Source organism: Mercenaria mercenaria, chromosome 1 (genome assembly GCF_021730395.1).
Source record: "Mercenaria mercenaria strain notata chromosome 1, MADL_Memer_1, whole genome shotgun sequence".
Classification (NCBI taxonomy): domain Eukaryota; kingdom Metazoa; phylum Mollusca; class Bivalvia; order Venerida; family Veneridae; genus Mercenaria; species Mercenaria mercenaria.
The window spans coordinates 77,451,762-77,475,234 of record NC_069361.1 but is presented as its reverse complement, the minus strand read 5'-3'; the positions used below and the strand labels follow the sequence as shown (position 1 = coordinate 77,475,234).

At 35.2% G+C, this 23,473-nt stretch overlaps 1 protein-coding gene across 1 annotated transcript; it reads left to right on the top strand.

Annotated features, from left to right (window-relative positions):
* The first annotated feature begins 919 nt into the window (after positions 1–919).
* Positions 920–22,937, top strand: LOC123533204 (proton-coupled folate transporter-like). Its single transcript, XM_053551664.1, has 5 exons — positions 920–1,039; positions 16,368–17,634; positions 18,113–18,196; positions 18,768–18,924; positions 22,562–22,937. Exons 2-5 carry the CDS (start codon positions 16,518–16,520, stop codon positions 22,758–22,760), a joined length of 1,557 nt encoding a protein of 518 aa, XP_053407639.1. The 5' UTR covers positions 920–1,039; positions 16,368–16,517; the 3' UTR covers positions 22,761–22,937.
* Positions 22,938–23,473: the final 536 nt, after the last annotated feature.

Here is a 23,473-nt window from a genome sequence, read left to right as displayed (position 1 = left end):
CGACAAGATTAAATTAATACCTCTGTATGTATACAGTTGCTGGACACCAAACCCTTTATTATTGTTCCCTAGGTCTTCGACACAGGTAGAAGGGACAGACACCTTTTATAGGAGTTTAATTGTTCACATGATATCACGCTAGAAAGAACTGAATGTGCTGAATTTGTATTTTGGCTACGGTTAAAAAGCAGCAGCACGTGTGCGTTAAATATTATGTAAGTGCTTGCTCCAAGGGGCTTAGAATTACAGAGAGCCAAAACAACATCAAAGGTAAAGGCCCAGTCTGTGTCTCTAGTTACCTTTCCAGACTGAAATGAAATGAAAGTAATGGTTGTATGAATCACGAGCTGGACTACAGCTAAGGGAAGTGTTAAATTGATACTGAGCTAGAACATATCTTAACTATAAATACCACCTTATGAAAAAAAAAAACAGAAACAATTTATAACGTGGGCGAAAAGGGTCTGTCAACTAGACATAAACTTTCCTATGGTAGCAGCCAGTGGACCAAAACCACTTGCTGTTGTTCCTGTTAGCAGTAATAGGTTGTGGGAGAATGCACTGGATCAGCATATATCCCAGTTTTTTTTATTTCCTCGTGTCAAAATGAACAGAATACTACCCTTTTCGCAAGCAAAAGTCTTTTTCGCATACGTGAAAAGGGAATGAGTCTTTTTCAAACTTAATTTAGGCGGCCGGCTACCTAGCCATTGCCTTCTTATAGTAGTTTCTTACCCTGGTTTTTTCGTTTAAGAAATGTTGCTTTGGCTCTCTATAGTTCAAAGCCCCTTGGGGCAAGCACTTACATAATAACGCACAAGTATTGCTACTTTTTAACTTATCAAAATACAAATAGAAAACTTTGAGTATCAGAGTGGTGCTAAAAAAAACGCCCAATCTTCACCGTTCATGACAGATGAATAATTCAATCAAGCATGCCCATATCTTAACAGGAAGTAACATTTTAGTCAAATCTGAATTTCTAGATTTTCACCATTTAGATCCTGTTGGAAACCGTTTTTGTGATACGGAGAGCCAAGTAAGACGTCTTTTAAATCTCTGTGTGCTAAAGACATCGTTTTTTTTAAGTGTGGTAAGAGATTGACAGTCGTGTTAAAGGGTGTTTGATTTAGTATATTTCGGACTACAAAAAATTCGGATACTGCTATGAATGCTAGCCTAATTTGGCATGCATATTGATGGCTTATGACTTATTCATTGAAGTTTCTATTTTTTGGCGTAAGTTATATCATAGATAAAAGACTAAACAGCATGATGTTCATTGTTTAATGTATTATAATTAAACCAGTAGACAGTAATTAGATATTAAAATGGCAACACAGTAAAAACACAAAAAAATTTGACCAGACTGACAAAAACCCCAGTTTTCATCCTAGATATGTCCAAAATGAAAAATATGTAGTGAAATATGTGAGCCCCCATCATATGATATGTACAATCTACTATAAAGTCCTGACTTAGGAGATTTGAGCCTGCAAGGAATGGGTTCACTTCCCAGGACGTTAAAGGTAAAGGTAAGTTTAATTTACCGTTGCTTGGTGAAACAATTTACATAAGCTCTATAGAGCTTTTCTTCGACCCTATATTAAGAACAGTTAAAACCAATTATACCTCACCCCCAGCAATTTGCTGGTACCCATTTACAGCTGGGTCGACAGCCCTTTTTTTGTAAATTTGGGGAAGGGTACCAGGTCCCTTTTGGAGGGGAAATTTACCTCGCGAAATCATTGTTTGGAGGAATATATTTGCTGAAAACTTGTTAAAATCAGGACTGAAAATCAAAACTAATTCATATTTTTTTTTGCATGGGGAATTTTGGCCAAGGTGGGAGGAAAAAAAGTATATTTTTAGATTGGGGAATGGGGCCGAATTTCGGCCCTAAAATCAGCATAAAAAAAGGCCTGGTCGACTGAGGCCATCATGATAAAGTGCCTTGCAGGAATGAGAGGTTTTATGATTGTTAAACATGTTATTTTTTGTTATTTCGGTATATTGGTGTGTGTGTGGGGGGGTGTAGTGTATGGCACAGGGTAGTACTTGGGGCGTGGGGGAGTAATAGTTTACGACTTTGCCATGTGCCAAATACCTGTGTACACAATGGCATAATTTATGCTCCACCTACTTCCGATACATATGAAACTTTCCCGAGAAGTGTGAAGGCAGTTACATCACTTTGTGTTGATAAACTAAGCAAAAAGGAATTGATATCACATTAACTTATACATTCTCTTAAGTATCTTACCTCGAATAATTTCATTAAATCCACCTACTTTTACTCGTATTTCTAAAACACTGTAAAATACCCAGACTTAGACACTTTCTGAAATTCCTGCATTAGAAACAGGGTTAAACCTATCAGTCAGGGGTGTAACTGTTTAAAGTTATCACATTTTATAACCCATTTGAGTTACTGCATTTACTTTCATAACTTGTTTCAGTTATCATAAAATATTACATTTTAGCCCTCCTGTGTCAATTCCTCATTTTGAATGTGACTAATGCAATCATTTCCTGAGTCCTTGGCCTTTTATCTTTCCAGCTGTGCAGTAAATTTTTTTACGCAAGGCTGATAAAGTCTTACGCAAATGGTTTTTAAGCTATAAAACTCTTAACATCCCATTATGCTCTTCAGGTCATTATCAGACTAAAAGACAATTTGATTAACCACAGTTTGCTACTAATTGCATTTTAAAGCTCACTTTGTGAGAACAGTAAAAAGGCTTTTTTTGAATAACTTACCTGGGTTATCCTTATTTTATAACTAATACAGGTTATAAAATTCTTGAAAAAGTAACTGAAATAGGTTACATAACCTAAAACAGTTACACCCCAGACTGCCTATTGGACAACTTTTTCAATACATGCAGACACTAGAGGGAGATCAAAGGAACATGTTTTTTCCGTTTGCAAGTATTTAATTCAGGGCCAGTGCAATACACATTTAATAATTTAAAAAGGACTGTGAAATGCTTTTATGGGTTTTGGTGATTTAGCTTTTAATGCAGATTGATTTCTGTTTTTATTTCTATTTTTTTGCTAATCACTTTCAATATTTTTAAAAATGACTTAAACAAAGTCAGGAAATTATACCCAAAAAAAACTGAGTAGATCTGGTTCTTTTTTTGTCGGGCATGTCGTGACACCAAAATCTCTTCACTTCTCCCTAAAATATCTCCACTTCTCGAGGGAGAATTCACTTCCCCCTAAAATCTAAGCCTAGCTTAAGCCCTGGCGCTAAGAATGGTGCACAGAGGACATCACATATTGGCTTTGAGTATGTTTTACAGTCAAATATATAATGAAGTTGAAAGCTGCTTATTTATCCCTTGTAACTCCCTTTCCAGGAAATTAAAGTAAATATCTGTTTTATTTAAAGAGTAAAAGAAATCAGGACTTGACAACTGAAATAGTGCACTATTGGGACATTTTTTTGTCTTCAAGGTTGAAAGGTTGAAGTTCTTGGAAAAAAACAAACCGTAAGGACTTCAGTAAAGTTGTCAGTTATGAAATTTTAGTGTTCAACATTTAAATTAAGTACTTTTTCTACATTTTTTTTTTTTTTGTGGATGGAGTTTCATCATATGATGTGAAATATTGGTTAGAGTAACATGTAATTTATCAAAAATGTAATTTGCTTAAAATGTGCAGGTAAATTACTAAATTTACATTAAAAATAAAAGATATAACAATAAAACTTGGTTTGAAAAAATAAGGCACAATTGAAAATATGCCTTCTTTTAAAATGTCACACTTTTTTATGTGCACGGGAGACAAATTCTGCTATAAAAACTGCTTCAGCCATTAACCTGAAGCCTGTTCACACATTTGTAACCAGGCTATAAAATTAGCCAAATTCTTTCATAAAATCTTAATTTTAATTTCATATTTTGTGAATTAAGTAAGAATTATTCAAAATTGATTTTTTCTATTTTGTAACTTCCTTTGCTTGGACAAGTGTTACTTAACTTATTATTTTTTCCTGCTTAAACATGTCAGAATTTTTTATTTTATCACTTTCTAAACAATTTTGATTATAAAACAGATTTTGCTTTTAGCACTTTGCATTAGGTGCTATTGTTAACAAACACCTTGGCTTCCTTGGCTGATTAAGTGTGAAGCCCAGGCATGTTCTTAAGTAAACTTCTAAATTCTTAAGTAAATAATTTCACCTTTTTGTTACAATAATTTTCATTGGTTTAAATATAAAATTACTTTTAAAATTTCATTGGCTAATATGGTTACCCTAGAGATTGTCCTTGGAAACTTATAATTTGTTTTCCAACTAAAAATTAGTCTTCTTTGAAATTTCGATTAAGAAACATCTACAATAATTTGACATTAGAATTAACTTTGGTGCTTGTCTTGGATGTGTTTATCTTTAATTATTTTTTGAACATAGAACTTTGATAACATTTGGAATACTGGACTATACTAAAATATTGAAATAACATTACATAAACTACACATTGGTGTCCATCATAAAATAAAAGAATTAATTACTGAACTGAAACGTGGAGTTCATCATTTATGCAACCATACAGGGGCAATAACCCCACTCCAAAATATCTGTTGACTGATCTGTGTTTGGTGGTCAGTTACCACTTGAGTATAATTTCCCCGCAACCATTTGGAGCCGCCGAACCGACGGTCACAGATTTGTGGTGAGAGAATCCGAAGTACGATCCTACACATGAGAAATGGACTAAATTTTGAACAAGAATTATAAAATCTTGTGAAAGTGCCATTTCAATGGACTTGAACGTCAAAGGTAGGAAAAGAAGTGCTGAATAAAACTAAACTTAAAATAAACTGCAACAGACAATCCAAGAATTGTTAATGTAATTGTGGGATTTAAAGAGCTAATTAAAGCAGATATTTCATAAACATTAAAAACAAACCACCGCAACCTAAAATTAGGAACCTACTGAAGTCAGAGACTGACCACATTTGAGCTGTCACTTGTGAAGAAGAGCCGTCATCGAGAAGAAGACCAGAAGAAGCCAGAATACAACAGATGATGTTACAACCAGTATAGTAGACAATTGAAAATTCTTAAAGTGCTATATTTTGGTAAGTGAAATTTCAACATTTAGTGCTATATTGTTTCTCGTGTATTTGAAACAGTTGTTGTTAACCAATTGATTTGTTACTTTATTCTATTCAGAACAGCTTTTGCACAATTTCATCTACTATTGTATTTTCATGGTAGATAGTAGAAAGTTTGAACACATTTAATCAAAGTTTTACATTAAATTGTTGTTTCCAAGCTATATTTACAAATTTTCAGTAAAATTTATTTATAATCTCTATTTTGAGAACACATTTTTGCAAGTGCTGGAAAAATTCTATTATTTTGTACAGTTTCAAACTTGATTACAAGTTTTACAATTGAACTTAAATGTTTAAAGCAAACTTAACCTAAAGTTGAGTATTTTCACTTACCATTATTTCAACTAGTTCAACAATTATAACTTATTTCACTAGACTAAGTAAATTTTTGTAAAGATTGTATTTTTTCCCCATTGTATTAGTATTTAGACTTAAAGTGCTCTAGTTAAAATGGCTTCTTATAAGGCTCCTTGGCAGTGCTCTAAACAAACCTGTGCTAACATTACCAATGATTGTGAGGTCAAACCCACTATTTCTTTAGTTTCTTCTCTAGACCAAAACTGTAGGGCTTATATTCAAATTGATTCAAAACAGTACCAAACACTCTGATTCTGGTGCTAGTATTTCTTGTATTAGTGAACATATTGTCAAGAAATTTTCTAAAGACCCTCAGTATGACCCGGCCCAAATTGCTCATATTTATGGTGTATGTGGTGAGATCCATTCAGTGCTAGGAACCATCACTCTTTCTTTCCTTATTGATGGTTTCCCCTTTCAACACAATTTCCATGTCTTCTCAACACTCCATGAACCAGTCATTCTTGGAAGAGATTTTATGAAGAAAGAAGGATTCCAGCTGAATTTCCAATCTAACAGTATAACAATTAACAAGGAAAACACTAACCAAATCACTATCTCTTTAATTTCACCAGAACTGCTAAAACTGATTTCGGTAAAACACTTACGTCACATGTCATACCTCCACACTCAGAATTTATCCTTCCATTAAAAACTAACAAATTTAAGGATGGTGAGACTGTGCTGTGTGAGCCGCCAAAGAATCTAATAAAAGATGAACTGGCAGGAGCAAATGTCTTTCTACAGTTGTGGATGGGAAAATACAGTACCGTCTCATGAATCCAACTGCTCTTCCTGTCTTTCTAAAATCTAATGCTAGAGTTTCTGTTCTTTCTGAAATTAACTGTGCTAATGTCACGCAAGTTACTGATCTTTCTACTTCTGCATCTATCAGTTCTATTCATACTGACACACTAACTGATGAGCACTATATTGAAATAGCCCAAGATCTTGGAATCAACCTTAATGACTCCGATCTCACCTCTGACCAGAAGAGAAGACTCTTAATATTCATTGGTAAAAACAGAAAAACTTTTCCAAAGGACTTCTCTGAATTAGGTCTCACAAATCTATTCTCCCACAGAATTGAAACAGGAAATGCTAAGCCCATTAAGAAAGCTCCCTACAGACAAAGTCCTGATATGCGCCGTGAAACTGAGCGGCAGGTCAAAGAAATGCTTGACCATGGTTTCATTGAAGAGTCTGACTCACCATGGAATAGCCCTGTGGTGCTTGTTAAGAAAAAGAATGGCGAATATCGCTTTACTATAGATTACCGCGATTTGAATAAGACCACGGAACCAGTGTCTTTTCCCATTCCCCATATATCTGACGTTTTTGATACCATTGTTGATGCTAAGGCTGAAATTTTCTCTGTTCTTGACCTTAAGAGTGGTTTTTGGCAAGTACCTCTTGATCCAGAAACAGCTCATAAGGCCGCTTTTGTCACTCATCAATCTGTTTACACTTGGACTCGCTTACCTTTTGGCTTAATGAACTCTCCTATCACCTTTCAAAACCTAGTGTGCAAAGTTTTGAAACATCTTAACTGGAAAATTGCTCTTGTTTACACCGATGACATTCTTGTCTTTTCTCACAACTTTGAAGAACACCTCGATCACTTATCTCAAGTCTTTTCTAATCTAAGCTCAGCAAATCTCACTCTTCAGCCGGCAAAATGCAAATTTGCAACCCATGAGATCGAATATCTTGGGCATGTCATCTCAAAACATGGTATCAAAGTCAACCCAGATAAAACAAAAGCCATTGATGAGTATCCAACTCCCAAAAATGTGAAACAAGTCAAATCTTTTCTCGGTATGACTTCATACTACAGGAAACTCATTAAATCTTATGCCAAAATTGCAAATCCCCTATCAGCACTTCTTAAAAAGGACTCTAAATTCAAATGGACACCTGAATGTGAAAATGCATTTAAGACTTTAAAGAAAGCTCTTTCTTCTCCGCCTATTCTAGCCTTCCCTAGATTTGATAGACCATTTATTCTAGCAACAGACAGTTCTGATCATTCCATTGGTTACGTATTGTCACAATTGGATGATAATGGTCTTGAACATCCTATTTTATACGGCGGAAGAACACTACATGGCCATGAGTTAAGATGGCACATCACAGATAAGGAGGGGTTGGCACTGGTAGAAGCTGTGAAACATTTCAGACCCTACCTTGCCAGCAACTTCTTTACAGTGTACACAGATAATGTTTCTGTGAAGTGGTTGAAGCACATTAAGAACTGCCAAGGACGTCTCGGTAGATGGGCTCTGACACTTCAGGGCTACAACTTCGAGATTGTTCACAAGGCTTCTAGTGCTAACGGAAATGCAGATGGACTCTCGCGTTGCCTCTACCATGAAGCAAATGAGAAAAGTGGCAAGGAACAAAGTGACCCAAGTGAACTGGTCTGTCAGGTCTGGGACACCAAGTCTGAAGAACTGGCAGCTGTGACACTTGTTTACAGTCACGACAATGTTCCCACTCCATCTGTAGCTCCAGCCACTGCCTGCACTGAGACAGCACCAAACAAAGAAGACTCCCAAACACAACAGAAAACGGAAGACCCTATTACACAAAACATGGACCTGATATTTTTACATAGGGATGATGAATTTTACAGAAGTATATTCAATTATAAATTAAAACAGGAACTCCCAGATGACCCTAAGAAAGCAAAACAGGTAGTAGCTGAGGCAGAACAGTACAAACTTTCTGAACATGGTGTTTTACTACACTTATATACACCTAGGACAAAAGGCGTTCCTAAGGACCAGAAACTCATTACACAGGTGTGTGTCCCATCTATTCTGCGTGATGATGTTTTGAAATCATATCACGACAGTCTAGCCGGTGGCATGCACCAGGGGTTTGAGCGCACATATGCTGCACTCAGACAAAAATATTATTGGCCCACCATGTTCGGGGACTGCCAAAAATATATACAGTCATGTGACCAATGTCAGCAGGTGAAGAGGGACATCCATGGCAAACCACCACCCCTTCAACCTATGCCTGTTGTTGACCTTTTTCATAGATGGCACATTGACATTTTAGGAGGCCTTCCAACAACAAAGGACAAATACAAATATGTACTTCTTGTAGTGGATAGCTACTCTAAATGGTGCGAATCTTTTCCACTTCGCACACAGGAGGCCACTGAAGTGGCAGCCGTTCTCTTCAAGGAGGTCATATGTCGCTATGGAGCCCCTAATGTCCTTGTGTCTGACAGAGGTCAGCAGTTCCTTTTGAAGCTTGTCAAGGCACTTTGTGAACTTTTCCAAATTACACAGTTCTACACAAGTTCTAACAGGCTGTTACTTAATGGATCTGTGGAGCGAATGAACAGTGTAATCCTTCAGTCTCTTCGCCTTTACTGTAAGGGACAGCAGGATGATTGGCCAGAACTTCTTCCTTCGATTATGATGGCATATCGCATGACTCCTGCTACCCAATCAACTCAACACTCTCCATTCTTCTTACTTTTCGGCCGTGAGATGCGTCTGCCTATAGACACAGCCCTCACTCCAAAAACTACTCTTTCTGCTTCTTTCAAGACTCATCTTTCTCAGATTCTGCATAACCTTGACATTGCCAGGAAAATAGCTGCAGAAAACATCAAACTTGCACAGGACAAGTATAAGGAACAATATGACAAAAGGTCTCAAGAACCAAAATACAAGCCAGCTGACAGAGTTTGGTTGTTTTGCACAAAAGTTCCCCCAGGTATGGCCCCTAAATTACATAAGAAATGGGTTGGACCATATTACATTGTGTTCACTGGTCCGCACAACACATACAAGCTGAGGCGCTGTAGTGACAACAAGGAAGTCAAAGTACTTGTTAACGCCACTCGCCTCAAGCCCTACCATGACCCTGAGTCCAGGCCGACAAATTCACCTGAAGGGTATGAACATCTTGAAGAACCTTTGAGTGCAGAAGAGCTACACACAGATGATCACACACACACAGACACTAACACATCTAATGCACAGGACAAAGGTAAACGACCAGCAAATCCTAAATCAAAAGCAAAGGTCAAACAGTCAAAATCATCAAACAGTCAAGTCACAAAAGACACTAATCACAATCAGCAACAACTTGCACAAACACAGCAACAGTCACAACAACAGGAAACACTATCACAACCTCATGATTCCAGTCACACACAAAAATCTTCAGCAAACAACATCAAACACGCAAACTACTACAACACCACAAACAGCACAAACATCCACAACAGTACAAACACCAACACACAAATTTTCAGCAGAGGACATAGAAAAAATCATTACATCAAAACGCAGCAAGGATACTCTCTACTACAGAATCAAATGGAAGGCTCCAAACAAACCCAGCACCTGGGAATATGCATCTTCCATCCCTGATGTCTTCATTAGAGAGTACCACATCAACAAAACTATGAGCGGAAAGAAACGAAAACATCCTCTACTGAAACAACACAGATTCTTTGACAGACTGCCCACTCCAGTACACCGTATTAAACCTGTAAAGGATACTGTTGTAGGATACTGTGAAACCTATGACTTATCCAACCAAGAAATCTATTCTATTTATGGCAACAATCAAATTTCTCATCAAGGTAACTCCCGTCCCTAGATTTGCCACTATAATGCCACCCTTTTCAATGGTGGAGTATTTAGACAATTTTCCACCAAAATGCCACCTAAAATGCCACCAAAATGGTGAAAAAATGAAAACTAAATTCCACCTCTTTCCACTTGTGTACACCTTTAGGTGGCAATAAGTGGAGTATTTAGACAGTTGTACACCAATATGCCACCATTATGGTGGAAAATTTGTTTGCCACTTAATTCCACCAGTAGCCACCTTCATGGTGGCAGTAAGTGGAGTATTTAGACAAATTACCACTAAAATGCCACCATTATGGTGTAAAAATATTTTCCACTAAACGCCACTTACTTCCACCAATCGCCACCTAACAGGTGGCAGTAAGCAGACAAAATTTCACCAAAACGCCACTATGGTGGCAGTCCTATTTTCCACGAAATGCCACCAAATAGCTGGCAATAGTAGGAAAATACGTGGCAACTAGTGGAAATCGGCTGCACCTGCTGAATCTGAAAAGCTCAGTAGTAAGCAAAAATCAAATTATATTAATATATTTTTTATTTTTATGAAAAATCAAAGACTCTTCACAAGAAATCACAAAAGATCAGAACACGAGGATGGAGATGTTGTCAATGCAGTCTTATTTTTTCATATTCCAGGATGGCTTAAGTAGATGGCGAATGACTCTCCAAATTTCACCCCTTTGAATGTAAGGCCATTTTTCCAGCACACAATCTGTAACAGCAAACCATACAATGTCATCTATTAATATATATATTTTTCTAACATTCTGAATAATTTTGCAGAAAATTGTAAATTTCCTCTAGAAAATATATGAAATCAAAAGACTAAACTGTAACTCACTGACATAACAAAGAACTCTACAAACTTAATCTATGTCAAATACTGTGAAATCATTTAAATTCGCTGGCATGAAATTTCAAGCAAACATAAAAAGGACTGTTTCGCGCGGGCTTTAATTCGCACATTTTCAATTTATAAATGAAAAAATAAATTAAAAAATTGTAACAGCGCGGTCTTAAATTCACGCATCGGTTCTAGCGCGAAATACCCGAAAATTCGTCCTACGCGAATAAAATTAAGTCACAGTAATATGCAACATCTTTATTATAACTGTGAGAAGTTTCATTAAAATCTACATTGTAGAAAAAATTCTATTCACTCACACGGTTACATTATTTTGTGGAAATATATGCATCTTGAATCAATAACAAGAACTTGAGAATTGATGAAAGATGTGGAAGCACCATTGCTCTAAGGTGATTTACACTTGTGTCAAATTTCATGAATATTTATCAATGGATTACTTGTTATGTAGGAATTTATGGATTGAAAAATAATTAAAGGGCAATAACTTTGGTTACTGAAGTGATCCTGATGGAAACTGCACACGCAATGCTGTCCTGTAGTGATCTACATTTTTGTAAAGTTTCATGAAGGTCCATCAATAGATGCAGGAAAAATCCCTATTTTTTACCAAATCAAGGGGAAATACTTCTTTTACTAGGTAAGTAATTGAGCAGTGTTAAGCAGTGTTAATGAGCTTATAATAATTACATGAGGTTTAGTGATTCTATAGACAAAGCTATAAAAATATTTTTCCAATTACAAGCATTTTTAGTTAATCCGACGGACAGATAAAAAAGAAAAGACAACGCCAAAAATATTATCCCTCCGCCTTTGGCAAAAGGTAATAATAGCACTTGGGTTTTTCATCACATTTATAAATTATATTTATCATATAATATGCCAGGAATTTCTATTAATTGGCGTATTTCTTTAAAAATTAAGGGTTATTTAAACATTAGCTTTTATAAAAACATATAATATTTACCTGATTCAAAATTATCTTGATATGTTTCTTTTATGCAGTAATATGTATTCTGCTCAGGTATATACAGTCAGGCAGGCATATCATGTCATAAAGTTGCACTTTTTTCACAGAAGGTACCTGGTATGAACAGTTTAAAGTACATATTGTATCCTAAGTGCTAATCAATAATGTAAATAATTACAAAATGATACAATTTTACAAACAGTGTTTATCCATCTGCCAAACTTCCTAAGACATAAAAGGAGATTTGTTGATGTTCAAATTTACACCTAATGCCACCTAAATGCCACCAAAATAAAATGGCTTTTGGTGGCAAATTTACCACTTGGGTGAAAAAAGAGCTGAATTACACCAAACGCCAACTAATGCCACCTATTTCCACCAATTGCCACCCTTTTTTCATGGAAATAAGTGGCAAAGAGTGGCATTAGGTGGCAAATCTAGGGACGGGTGTACCCTTCAGAATATCAAAATGAAAAGAACTACTTCAGCCATACCTAAACTCTCTGTTTGACAGCCTACAAGAAATAGACCATGAATTGTGGCAGAGCACAACAGCTTTGTTGGATGATGGAAAACCAGTCGAAGCCAAAATGATCAGAGCTGTTATGACGAATGATGAATCAGATCCCCTTGATTCAACATACTTCAAGGTCTATCTCTCTGACTCTCGTGAGCCAGTGTGGCTTCCATTTTCTCAAGCCCCGATCAAGTGTGTTAGACAGTTTTTGTTTAGAATGGCAGCCAAGATCAAGCAGCCTGGTAAAATTTTCAAATCAAACAAAGGTTCTAAATAATAATTCAGGTTTTACGCATAGTAATTAACAAATATTTTTGTTAGTTGAACGGTACTCTACAGTCAATGTATATTTTGATAGTTGTTACCAGCACAAAATAAATTGCAGTTAAATTTTTAATAATAACAGTACTATTTTATGATAAGGGCAGATGTTTTCAGAAAAGTCAATGATATTTTCTCTAAGATATGTAAACATCTTAATCAATTTAAATTTTTACAATGTCTAATTTTACCATATACCAAAATGTAAATGAGCAATGCTGTTCTGATAGAATAAACAATTTCTTTGCAAATAAAACAAGGTTCAACTGTTTCAATGTGCATGAGGCAATGTCCCACTAAATGTTCTAATTTCACTTTACCAAGATAGATATTATTAATATGGACAAAGAACACTATACCATGGGCTTCCAAATATTAAAGTGTCAATGAACACAAGTGAAAATTATAAAGCTGAAGGACAGTGAACATTACTTGAATCGTCAACTTCAGAATACCGCAGGAGGACCAAAATTATGTTACAAATAGATACTGGAAGTCACTCACTGCCGATATACTACAAATATTTCAAACTATTTATTTGAAGCAAACATAACAAAATGTAATTACACTATACTTATTGTGAAGACAACTTAAAGTTTTATGTCATACTTGCTGTCTCTCACAAATCAAAATGTTCAATATTAAAATTGTACAATTATACATGAATTTATAAAATATTTACATAGTGAACTAAAAGATTCACTCATCTATACTAACTGTGGCTGAAGGGATCCGGACATTTGCCCCCCAGGACATTTGCCCCCCAATAAAAAGTGGACTGCTGGACATTTGCCCCCCAGTTGAAATGGTAGATAGGACATTTGCCCCCCAGTGCTTATTTCTGAAACGGACATTTGCCCCCCCAATGTTTTTGTCCCCTAGTGATTTTTTAGGAAGTTAGTAAAGATAATTATCATATTGTAGATAACATTGTCTTTGTTTCTTACATATTTCTAGTAGATAATTGCCAAATTAACAAGTTTGAGTGTTAAAAACATTGCACAAATTAAAAAATTATAACATTGTTATGAGCACTTTTATAACTCAATAATAGGCTATTATTTACCTTAACACCTGAATGAAATTAACATATTCAGCAAATTTTTATCAATAAAATAGTTTTTTTTTTACTGAAAATTGCCTTTTAGAGTAATTTTGATAATAAAACAACATAAAACACAGTATATCTACTGGCACATAGGACAAAAATATTGGGGGGCAAATGTCCATTCTAAAAATAAGAAGTGGGGGGCAAATGTCCTATCTGCCATTTCAACTGGGGGGCAAATGTCCGGAAATACAATTTTTCATTGGGGGGCAAATGTCCTGGGGGGCAAATGTCCTACAATCGTGGCTGAACAATTCTAGTTCCATGACATACTTGCATCAGTCCACAACATGAAGTTACAAAACCAATATTATAATGCCAATGTGCATACTACACAAAACTGAAACAATATATATGACTGCCAATGAGCAGATAATCATACTTCCGTGGTAGATTATTATTTAATGTTACTTATTATACTTAGAATCTATCCACAACCCGACAAGTTGCAAAAGCAAGGATACAATGTAACGCAATTAATGTTACAATGTAATTTTAGTGATTCTTAAATCACATGGCTATTCAATGTCAAGTTTTATGCCATATTTGCGATAAAGCCACAAACTATAGACAATTCTATGTATATGGAGGCTACAATAAACATTATTGTTGTTTTACTTTTAACTTCAATATTTTTGCATTTTATTGTTGTCCTTTCGACAACTGCAACATTTTCTATAATCTGTTACTGGTCATCGCCAAGATACATGTAATTTTATAGAAACTTTGAAGTTAACTTGTTTTCCTTCATAGGCATACCATATATTTTTCTACCGGTAATCAAAGAGCGCTAACTTGTTTTATTGATATTACATAATTATATTATACAAATAGTAAAAAAAAATATATATATACAAAAAAAAGATGTGTAAATGAATGAATGTATGATGTATGAGTTTGACATGTCACTGTATAAATGAGTTGTATGTGTATTATTGTCTTTCACCAGATTTGTATGCAATTTTTGTTACAGCATATTCATGCTATTTGTTATTGTTATATTTGTTATTCAGTATGTTTTATGATTGAGGACAATCATTTTTCAAGGAGGGGTAATGTGTAACCAGGCTATAAAATTAGCCAAATTCTTTCATAAAATTTTAATTTTAATTTCATATTTTGTGAATTAAGTAAGAATTATTCAAAATTGATTTTTTCTATTTTGTAACTTTCTTTGCTTGGACAAGTGTTACTTAACTTATTATTTTTTCCTGCTTAAACATGTCAGAAATTTTTATTTTATCACTTTCTAAACAATTTTGATTATAAAACAGATTTTGCTTTTAGCACTTTGCATTAGGTGCTATTGTTAACAAACACCTTGGCTTCCTTGGCTGATTAAGTGTGAAGCCCAGGCATGTTCTTAAGTAAACTTCTAAATTCTTAAGTAAATGATTTCACCTTTTTGTTACAATAATTTTCATTGGTTTAAATATAAAATTACTTTTAAAATTTCATTGGCTAATATGGTTACCCTAGAGATTGTCCTTGGAAACTTATAATTTGTTTTCCAACTAAAAATCAGTCTTCTTTGAAATTTCGATTAAGAAACATCTACAATAATTTGACATTAGAATTAACTTTGGTGCTTGTCTTGGATGTGTTTATCTTTAATTATATTTTGAACATAGAACTTTGATAACATTTGGAATACTGGACTATACTAAAATATTGAAATAACATTACATAAACTACACATTGGTGTCCATCATAAAATAAAAGAATTAATTACTGAACTGAAACATGGAGTTCATCATTTGTGCAACCATACAGGGGCAATGACCCCACTCCAAAATATCTGTTGACTGATCTGTGTTCGGTGGTCAGTTACCACTTGAGTATAATTTCCCCGCAACCATTTGGAGCCGCCGAACCGACGGTCACACATTTTTGACTACATTGATTTTGGTAAAAAAAAATACCCCAGAACAGTTTCTAAAACTGAACTGAATTAAAGTATTAGACGAGAAAAAAGAACAAATCTCATTATTTTGAAAACCACTCGAAAGTATTAAGTCTTCAATGTCACTGTGATGTTTTGAAAGCATTTGACTGTTGTTGGTGCTGCTGCTTACAAGAAAAATTTTCTTCAGTTATACCGACTCAATTTTCTCAACTTGTTAAAATCTTACCTAACCAATCAATACCGAAAGGTTGTTATTAATAATTCACAATTTGAATGGAATGAAATCAAACTATAGATCGTAATCCACTAACTGTAACAGAATCTCTGTTCCCAGTCATTTGTAGCAGAGTGACCATCATGCTGAAAAAAATGCCAAGTTCTGTGGGCACAGGTTATGTTCTAATATTTATGAAAAGAAAAATGATGAGAACAGTACAATTTTCGGTAAAGGTTTATTTGTATTAGACAGCCTCTTTTTCAAGATTTATTTATTTGAAAAATTGATCAGTGACAAATTTAGAACTGAGAGTACAAATAACCTGAATAAACGTATTTTCTTTTGCAGGGACTACACACTTCCAGTTTTGCATGATGAAAAATAAGAGTGTTACCATTCCAATACTAGTTTGAGGATAGCTGAAACTAGTGAGAGGCTTAAAGCGTTTAGAGGGAAAGAGAACAAAAACAGGAAAAAGTCAGTGACAGGTTGTCAAATATGGCTTCCCAAACAAATAGTCCATCGCGACTGCATAAAGCAAATGATGTTTGTATGAACTTTCTGGACTCCATTCAGTCATATATTGTGGAAGCTGCATATTTTATGTTTTTCTTGGCACGTCACATGTCGTTACCACTTTTCCAGGAATACGTAAGAACGGAAACCTACAAACAGAGACATTTAAATCCTAGAGATATTGATATAGATAGTAAACCTGTGAATGAAACAGATCAGTATCATGATGCCCAGAGGGAGTCAACGGTCAGTATACTGAGTCTCCAGATAGCAGAGGGCTTGCCAGCCGTTATTGCAGTAATTATACTAGGTGCACTCAGTGACAGGACTGGTCGTCGTAAGATACTGTTATGGCTTCCTGCACTTGGAAGCACTATTTATTGCTTGATATACATTTTGATACAGTACACCGGATGGTCTCTAGATGGCCTTTTCATGGCATCTGCAGTAAGAGGTCTGAGCGGAAGTATGACAGCATTTCTTGCTGGTGGATCTTACTATGCTATTAACGTTGTCAAACCTCATCAGAGGTCCAGTCGATTGGCTCTTCAAGAACTTTTAAATGGTGCCGCCTATGCCCTTGCAAATATTATGGCTGGGTTTTGGGTGGAATCTAGTGGGTACCTGTTTTTGCAACCCTTCTGGTTTTGCTTTATATGCAGTGTAATATCATTCTTGCTCTCCTTTTTCTTGGTAAAAGAGATAGAGCCAAACAGATCACCAAGAAGAGATATTTCGGGAAATTGTTGTATAGATACATTTGGACCTATGGGCAGATTTTTCAAATGTAGAGGCAACTTAAAGCTTGTTCGTATATGGTTAGCTATTTTAGCTTTCCAGAGCTATGCTATCGTGCACCTAGGCCAGATTAATACCCTTGTCCTGTATCTGCTAGGCCAGCCAATGGCTTGGCCTGTAAACAAGATAGGCGTGTTCTTGTCTGTTGCGATGGCATGCGCAGCCATAAGCACTGGTATGGTGCCTCCATTCCTGAGGAACTATGTAACCGACGTACACATTGCATTTGCTGGATTCTTGTCAAAAGCCCTTGGAACTATGTGGATTGCAGTGGTACAGAATGATACAGTCATTTACTTCGGTAATTTGTTTGTTTGGGTTTTCTTAATTAGTCAGGCATCAATATTGTATTTGAGCAAGAAATTGAGTCGTTATACATGTTATATGGACTGGTTTTGACCGTTCATAAAAATATTAAACATAAAAAAAAAATATTTTTTGCTAATTCTGCAATTTGTTTAAAGGACTTAATATGTATATGCTATATAGCATTATGGCTTGGCAATAAATACATAAATTATCAATATGTACAGCTGTTTCAAGTCATTTCACTTTGTTCAGTCAGCAACTCTTCCACATAAATTCTTCTTTCTTATTCAGGTTGTCCACTTTGCAGAATGTAAAAGCTGTAAGAACTAGAAATAAGGAATAAAATTTACATTAATTTTGAACTTTGAAAGAAATTTTTGTAGCATCATCTTTTTGTATTGTATACATATACGTAGAAAACTAAAAGCTCTTCTTGTCTTCTTTTTCTCACTTTTTTGTTTATATTTCAGGTATATTGCTGTTAGTGTTAGAGCTGTTACCATTCCCAATGATGAGGGCAATAGTTGCCAAAGACATAGCACCCTCAGAGCAGGGTAAGATATATTGTAAATTCTGTCAAAGCTTATACTATTCCTGATGTTGAGGGTTGAGGGCAATAGTTGCCAAAGATATAGCACCCTCAGAGCAAGGTAAGGTGTTACAGCTGTTACCTTTTCCAGCCATGAGGGCAATAGTTGCCAAAGTCATAGCACCCTCAGAGCAGGTATGGTATATTGCTGTTAGCAGTAGTACATGTGAACACATTTCTTTTCTGTTGCCCTTATAACAACCAATGTCTTAGCTGTAATTAGTTTTGTTTTAGAAGATTATGCTTCAGTTATGATGGATTAAGTATAATGTTTTGTCACTGGTTGTAGCAGCATATGGATGTCTCTGGCTTGAGGGTTACTCTTTCTATGGTAATAAGATGCTGCCACATAAGTTTGATAGTATTAATTTAAAAACTGACTTTTTTACAGCTTATATTTTTTTACAGTAGCGTATTTAAACAAGGCTCAGAAAATTTACTTCCCTAAACATCAAGACATTACAGAGGTAAACTACCATGTAAAAGTTCCTGTTTTATTGGGCTGTGATACTTCTAAAATATAGCTATGATTACAGGTTCACTGTTTGCACTGATGCATTGTGGGGAGAGCATATCGTACTTCCTAGCTCCTCTGATGTTCCAGGCAATCTATGCGGACACGCTTCATTATTATGCAGGTTTTGTGTTCGTCATTTCGGTCATTCTACTTGTCATTCCAGTAGGATTTACTATGTAAGTATTATATAATGCTATAAAGGTTAAAGGCTACTAATTGTTTTTTGGTGTTTTTTACGTGTACAGATTTCTGTAAGTCTAAACTTTTCAAGAACTATCTTTATTAACACAAAAATAACAAACAAAAAACGTATGTCATTACTTCCACATTTCTGTAGCTACAGCCTTCAAATTTGGACCACATGCATAGTTTTTTTGCACCGAAAAAAACTTTGACCTTGACATTGACCTAGTGACCAACTTTCACATTTTTGAAGGTACAGGCTTCAAATTTGGACCGCATGCATAGATTTGTGTTCAGAAATGAAATTTGACCTTGATTTTGACCTAGTGACCTACTTTCACATTTCTCAAGCTACAGCCTTCAAATTTGGTCCACATGCATAGTTTTGTGTACCGAAATGAACTTTGATCTTGAGATTGACCTAGTGACCTACTTTCACATTTCTGAAGCTACAGGCTTCAAATTTGGACCACATGCATATTTTTGTGTTCTGAATTGAAATTTGACATTGATTTTTAGCTCATCTGATTTTTTGAAAAAAAATGATGAGTTATTGTCATCACTTGAGCGGTTGTCGGCGTCGGCGTCGGCATTGCCTGGTTAAGTTTTATGTTTAGGTCAGCTTTTCTCCTAAACTATCAAAGCTATTGCTTTGAAACTTGGAATACTTGTTCACCATCATAAGCTGACCCTGTATAGCAAGAAACATAACTCCATCTTGCTTTTTGCAAGATTTATGGCCCCTTTTGTACTTAGAAAATATCAGATTTCTTGGTTAAGTTTTATGTTTAGGTCAACTTTTCTCCTAAACTATCAAAGCTTTTGCTTTGAAACTTGGAATACTTGTTCACCATCATAAGCAGACCCTGTACCTCAAGAAACATAACTCCATCTTGCTTTTTGCAAGAATTATTGCCCCTTTTGGACTTAGAAAATCAGTTTTCTTGGTTAAGTTTTATGTTTAGGTCAGCTTTTATCCTAAACTATCAAAGCTATTCCTTTAAAACTTGCAACACTTGTTCACCATCATAAGGTGACCCTGTACAGCAAGAAACATAACTCCATCCTGCTTTTTGCAAGATTTATGGCCCCTTTTGGACTTAGAAAATATCAGATTTCTTGGTTAAGTTTTATGTTTAGGTCAACTTTTTCTCTTAAACTATCAAAGCTATTGCTTTAAAACTTGCAACTCTTGTTCACCATCATAAGCTGACCCTGTACAGCAAGCAACATAACTCCATCCTGCTTTCTGCAATAATTATTGCCCCTTTTGGACTTAGAAAAATCATTTTCTTGGTTGAATATTATGTTTAAGTCAACTTTTCTCATAAACTATCAAAGCTATTGCTTTAAAACTTGCAACAGTTTTTCACCATCATAAGTGGACACTGTACATCAAGAAACATAACTCTATCCTGCTTTTTGCAAGAGTGATGGCCCTTTTTAGACTTAGAAAATCATGGGTAGGACAATATTTCTATTATACAAAAAAAATCAGATGAGCGTCAGCACCCGCAAGGCGGTGCTCTTGTTACCTATTACTTTCTTCCACATGTCTCAAGCCACAGCCTCCAAATTAGAAGTACATGCATAGTTTTGTATACTGAAATGAACTTTGACCTTGAAATTGATCTAGTGACCTACTTTCACATTTCTCAAGCTACAGCTTTCAAAGTGGGGGTCCCAGTTAGGTGTCTGCGCAAAATGTTTTTTGATTTTATTTATACTTTGTGGTAATATACCTACATGTATTAAGTTTCATTAACAAGTGTTACTGTTCCAGTTTTGACTTACTTTTATAGATATTCACATTTAAAGTGGGTGGGGTAATCTGACATGTGACCAGCCAGGAACACAATTTCTGTTATTTTTAAAAAAAATGGTTCTAACTTTTTACCTGAAACTTTCTTGATAAAATAACTATGCAATGGACATTCACACAACATGTTGCATTTTAAATTGTACTAAATACTTTTTTCAGCACAGAGCCACAAAGTGGTCTAATCAAATTTACTGATTTTCAATGGACGAACTTCACCCAAAAGCTAAAACATTTTTTATTAGTTACAATTTAAAATGCAACATGTGTGAATGTCCATTGCATAGTTATTTTATCATGAAAGTTTCATTAATTGAATGGCAATGTATTTCTTGTTAATGATGTTTTCTGTATGAGTACATATGTGATCTACATTGAAGCTGGAACAACTGATACGGGGACTGGAAACCAGCATTTATCTTATCTTATGCTGTCGTCCAATCGAAGCGTATGCTGTAGGTTATTCTGCTATTACTCAAACACTTACGCCTTACAGTTTAACTCGTCCTTTCAGTGAAAATCTGGGAAAGCATTTGTTGAATTTTTTGTTGAAAACAAAAGTTCTGCCATGAAATTATTGCCTGCATCTGTTTTTAAATGAAAAATATCTACATTAATGTTACTTTTCGCCCTGTGAAAATGTTTAAATCTAGACTTGTCTTACCCAGAGAGAAAGATGTCGTTTTTTACATGATATTGGCCTTGTTGATTCAGAGTATTTAGAACAAAAAAATTAGGACATATTTTAATGGAAATAGCAAGTCAAAACTGTAAACTGTTGTCTGAAAATATTTGTTTATTATATTGCTCTGTTCTTCACCATTTAAATGCGTGTTAAACCTAGATGATGTTCTGCAGTTTTATCTAAAAGTTCGGAATACTAAATGTAACTTCGTTGTCGGCCTTTAAAAAAAAATTGTTATTTTAATTTAAATACATTGTATTTTTCACACATCAGTTTTAAGATTAAATTTTAACTAATTTTTGGAGTTTAAACAACAATTTCGTTTGAAACATTCCCTACGTTCAAGAAGAATGTTTGTTTCTGTATGTAGAAATCTGACATTATAAACAATAATTATAATTATGGCTCTACAAGATTAAGAAAAGTGTCGGCTTTCTGTTATTTTCCATTTTTTTTTTATTCAAATCCAACAAAAATCGGCCCTTTGATAAAGGTTTGAAGTTACATGGTAAAATATTTCTTCAGGGAAGTGAGCTCGAGTTAATTCATAATAATTAGGCATATCACCACATGCAGTTGCATGCTGTTTTTGCTTCAGAATCCCTTTAGATCAATCTCAGATCATCTAATTATCGCCACTTAACATGTGACTGGTAAACCCTTTGAACAATAAGTGTTATAGCTCCATGATTAACATGAGGTAATATGCTAATTACACGCTAATCAATAGTGGCGAAAACAAAATATCGATCGCTAACGACTGGTCGATATTTACAGGTATGGACGACAGCATCATACAGATAAATGTATTGATTTATACGGAGTTTCTACTCCCCGTATTAGACCTTCCTGATTGAAGAGACTTAAATAAAGATTAAAATCTTCTGCATTTCAAGAGGAATCTTGTTTATATTTGGCATGAATGTTTAACTCAATGAGACAGACCCTATCTCAAAGGTCAAGATCACAGCTAAGGGTTAAATGGTGGGCTGGACATGTTGCCCGTGGGCATCTAGTATTCAGAAAAGGCTTGAGAATTCCACAAAATTTTATGAGATGCAATATGTGAAACTTACGAAGTTTTGCTTTCATAGTTAAAAATAGGTTGTACCTTTATGAATTGCAGAGGTATTCGTTTCATTGATAAGCGCTTGCCAGAAGAAGAGCCATATGAAACTATGGATGGGGAAAGTGAGCTTCTTCCAAATGAAGCTATACCAGATGGTACCCAGCCTCCAAATTCAACTGAACCAGTCACACGTGTAATGACTACTTCTCTCAGTGGGAGCCAACCAGCCATCAGTGTTATAGGAGATAAAGTTTGATAGTTGCAAGCCTTTGTAGTTAGAGGAGTCAGTTCAACCTGTGATGACTTGTCTCAGTGGGAACCAGCCAGCTATTAGTGCAGTAGGAGTCCAAAGTCATCATTATTACAATTCGAGTTTTCAGTTAATTTTGTTATATTGTAATATTGTCTGGTAAACGTATGGTAACATTTTGCATTTATTATCCCCCGACGAAAGTCGGAGGGATATAGTTTTGGCGTTGTCCGTCCGTCCGTCCGTCCGTCTTTCCGTCCGTCCGTCCGTCCATCCGTCCTTCCGTCTTTCCGTCCGTCCGTCCGTCCGTCCGTCCGGAACCATATCTAGGAAATGGTTGGGAATATTTATTTAAAACTTCATATACATGTCCACCACAATGAGTTCTTGCGGCCCGTCAAGTTTCAGTCAGATTGCCCAAGTAACACCAGAGTTATGGCCCTTAGAAGTTTCTAGTGTTAACTATATAGGGTACTATAAATATGGCAATTTCTGCATCATAACTTTTGATATATTTGACCTAGAACTATGAAACTTAAACAGAATTTAGATCACCATAATGTGGTTGTGTACACACAATTTCATTTGGATTTATTTGTAAATTAAGAGTTATTGCCCTTTAATTGTATAAAAATCCACATATTTGTACATAACAAACTTACCATTTTGTAGAATTTCATTAAATTTCTTTCATTCTTTTCCATGAACATTTATTGTAA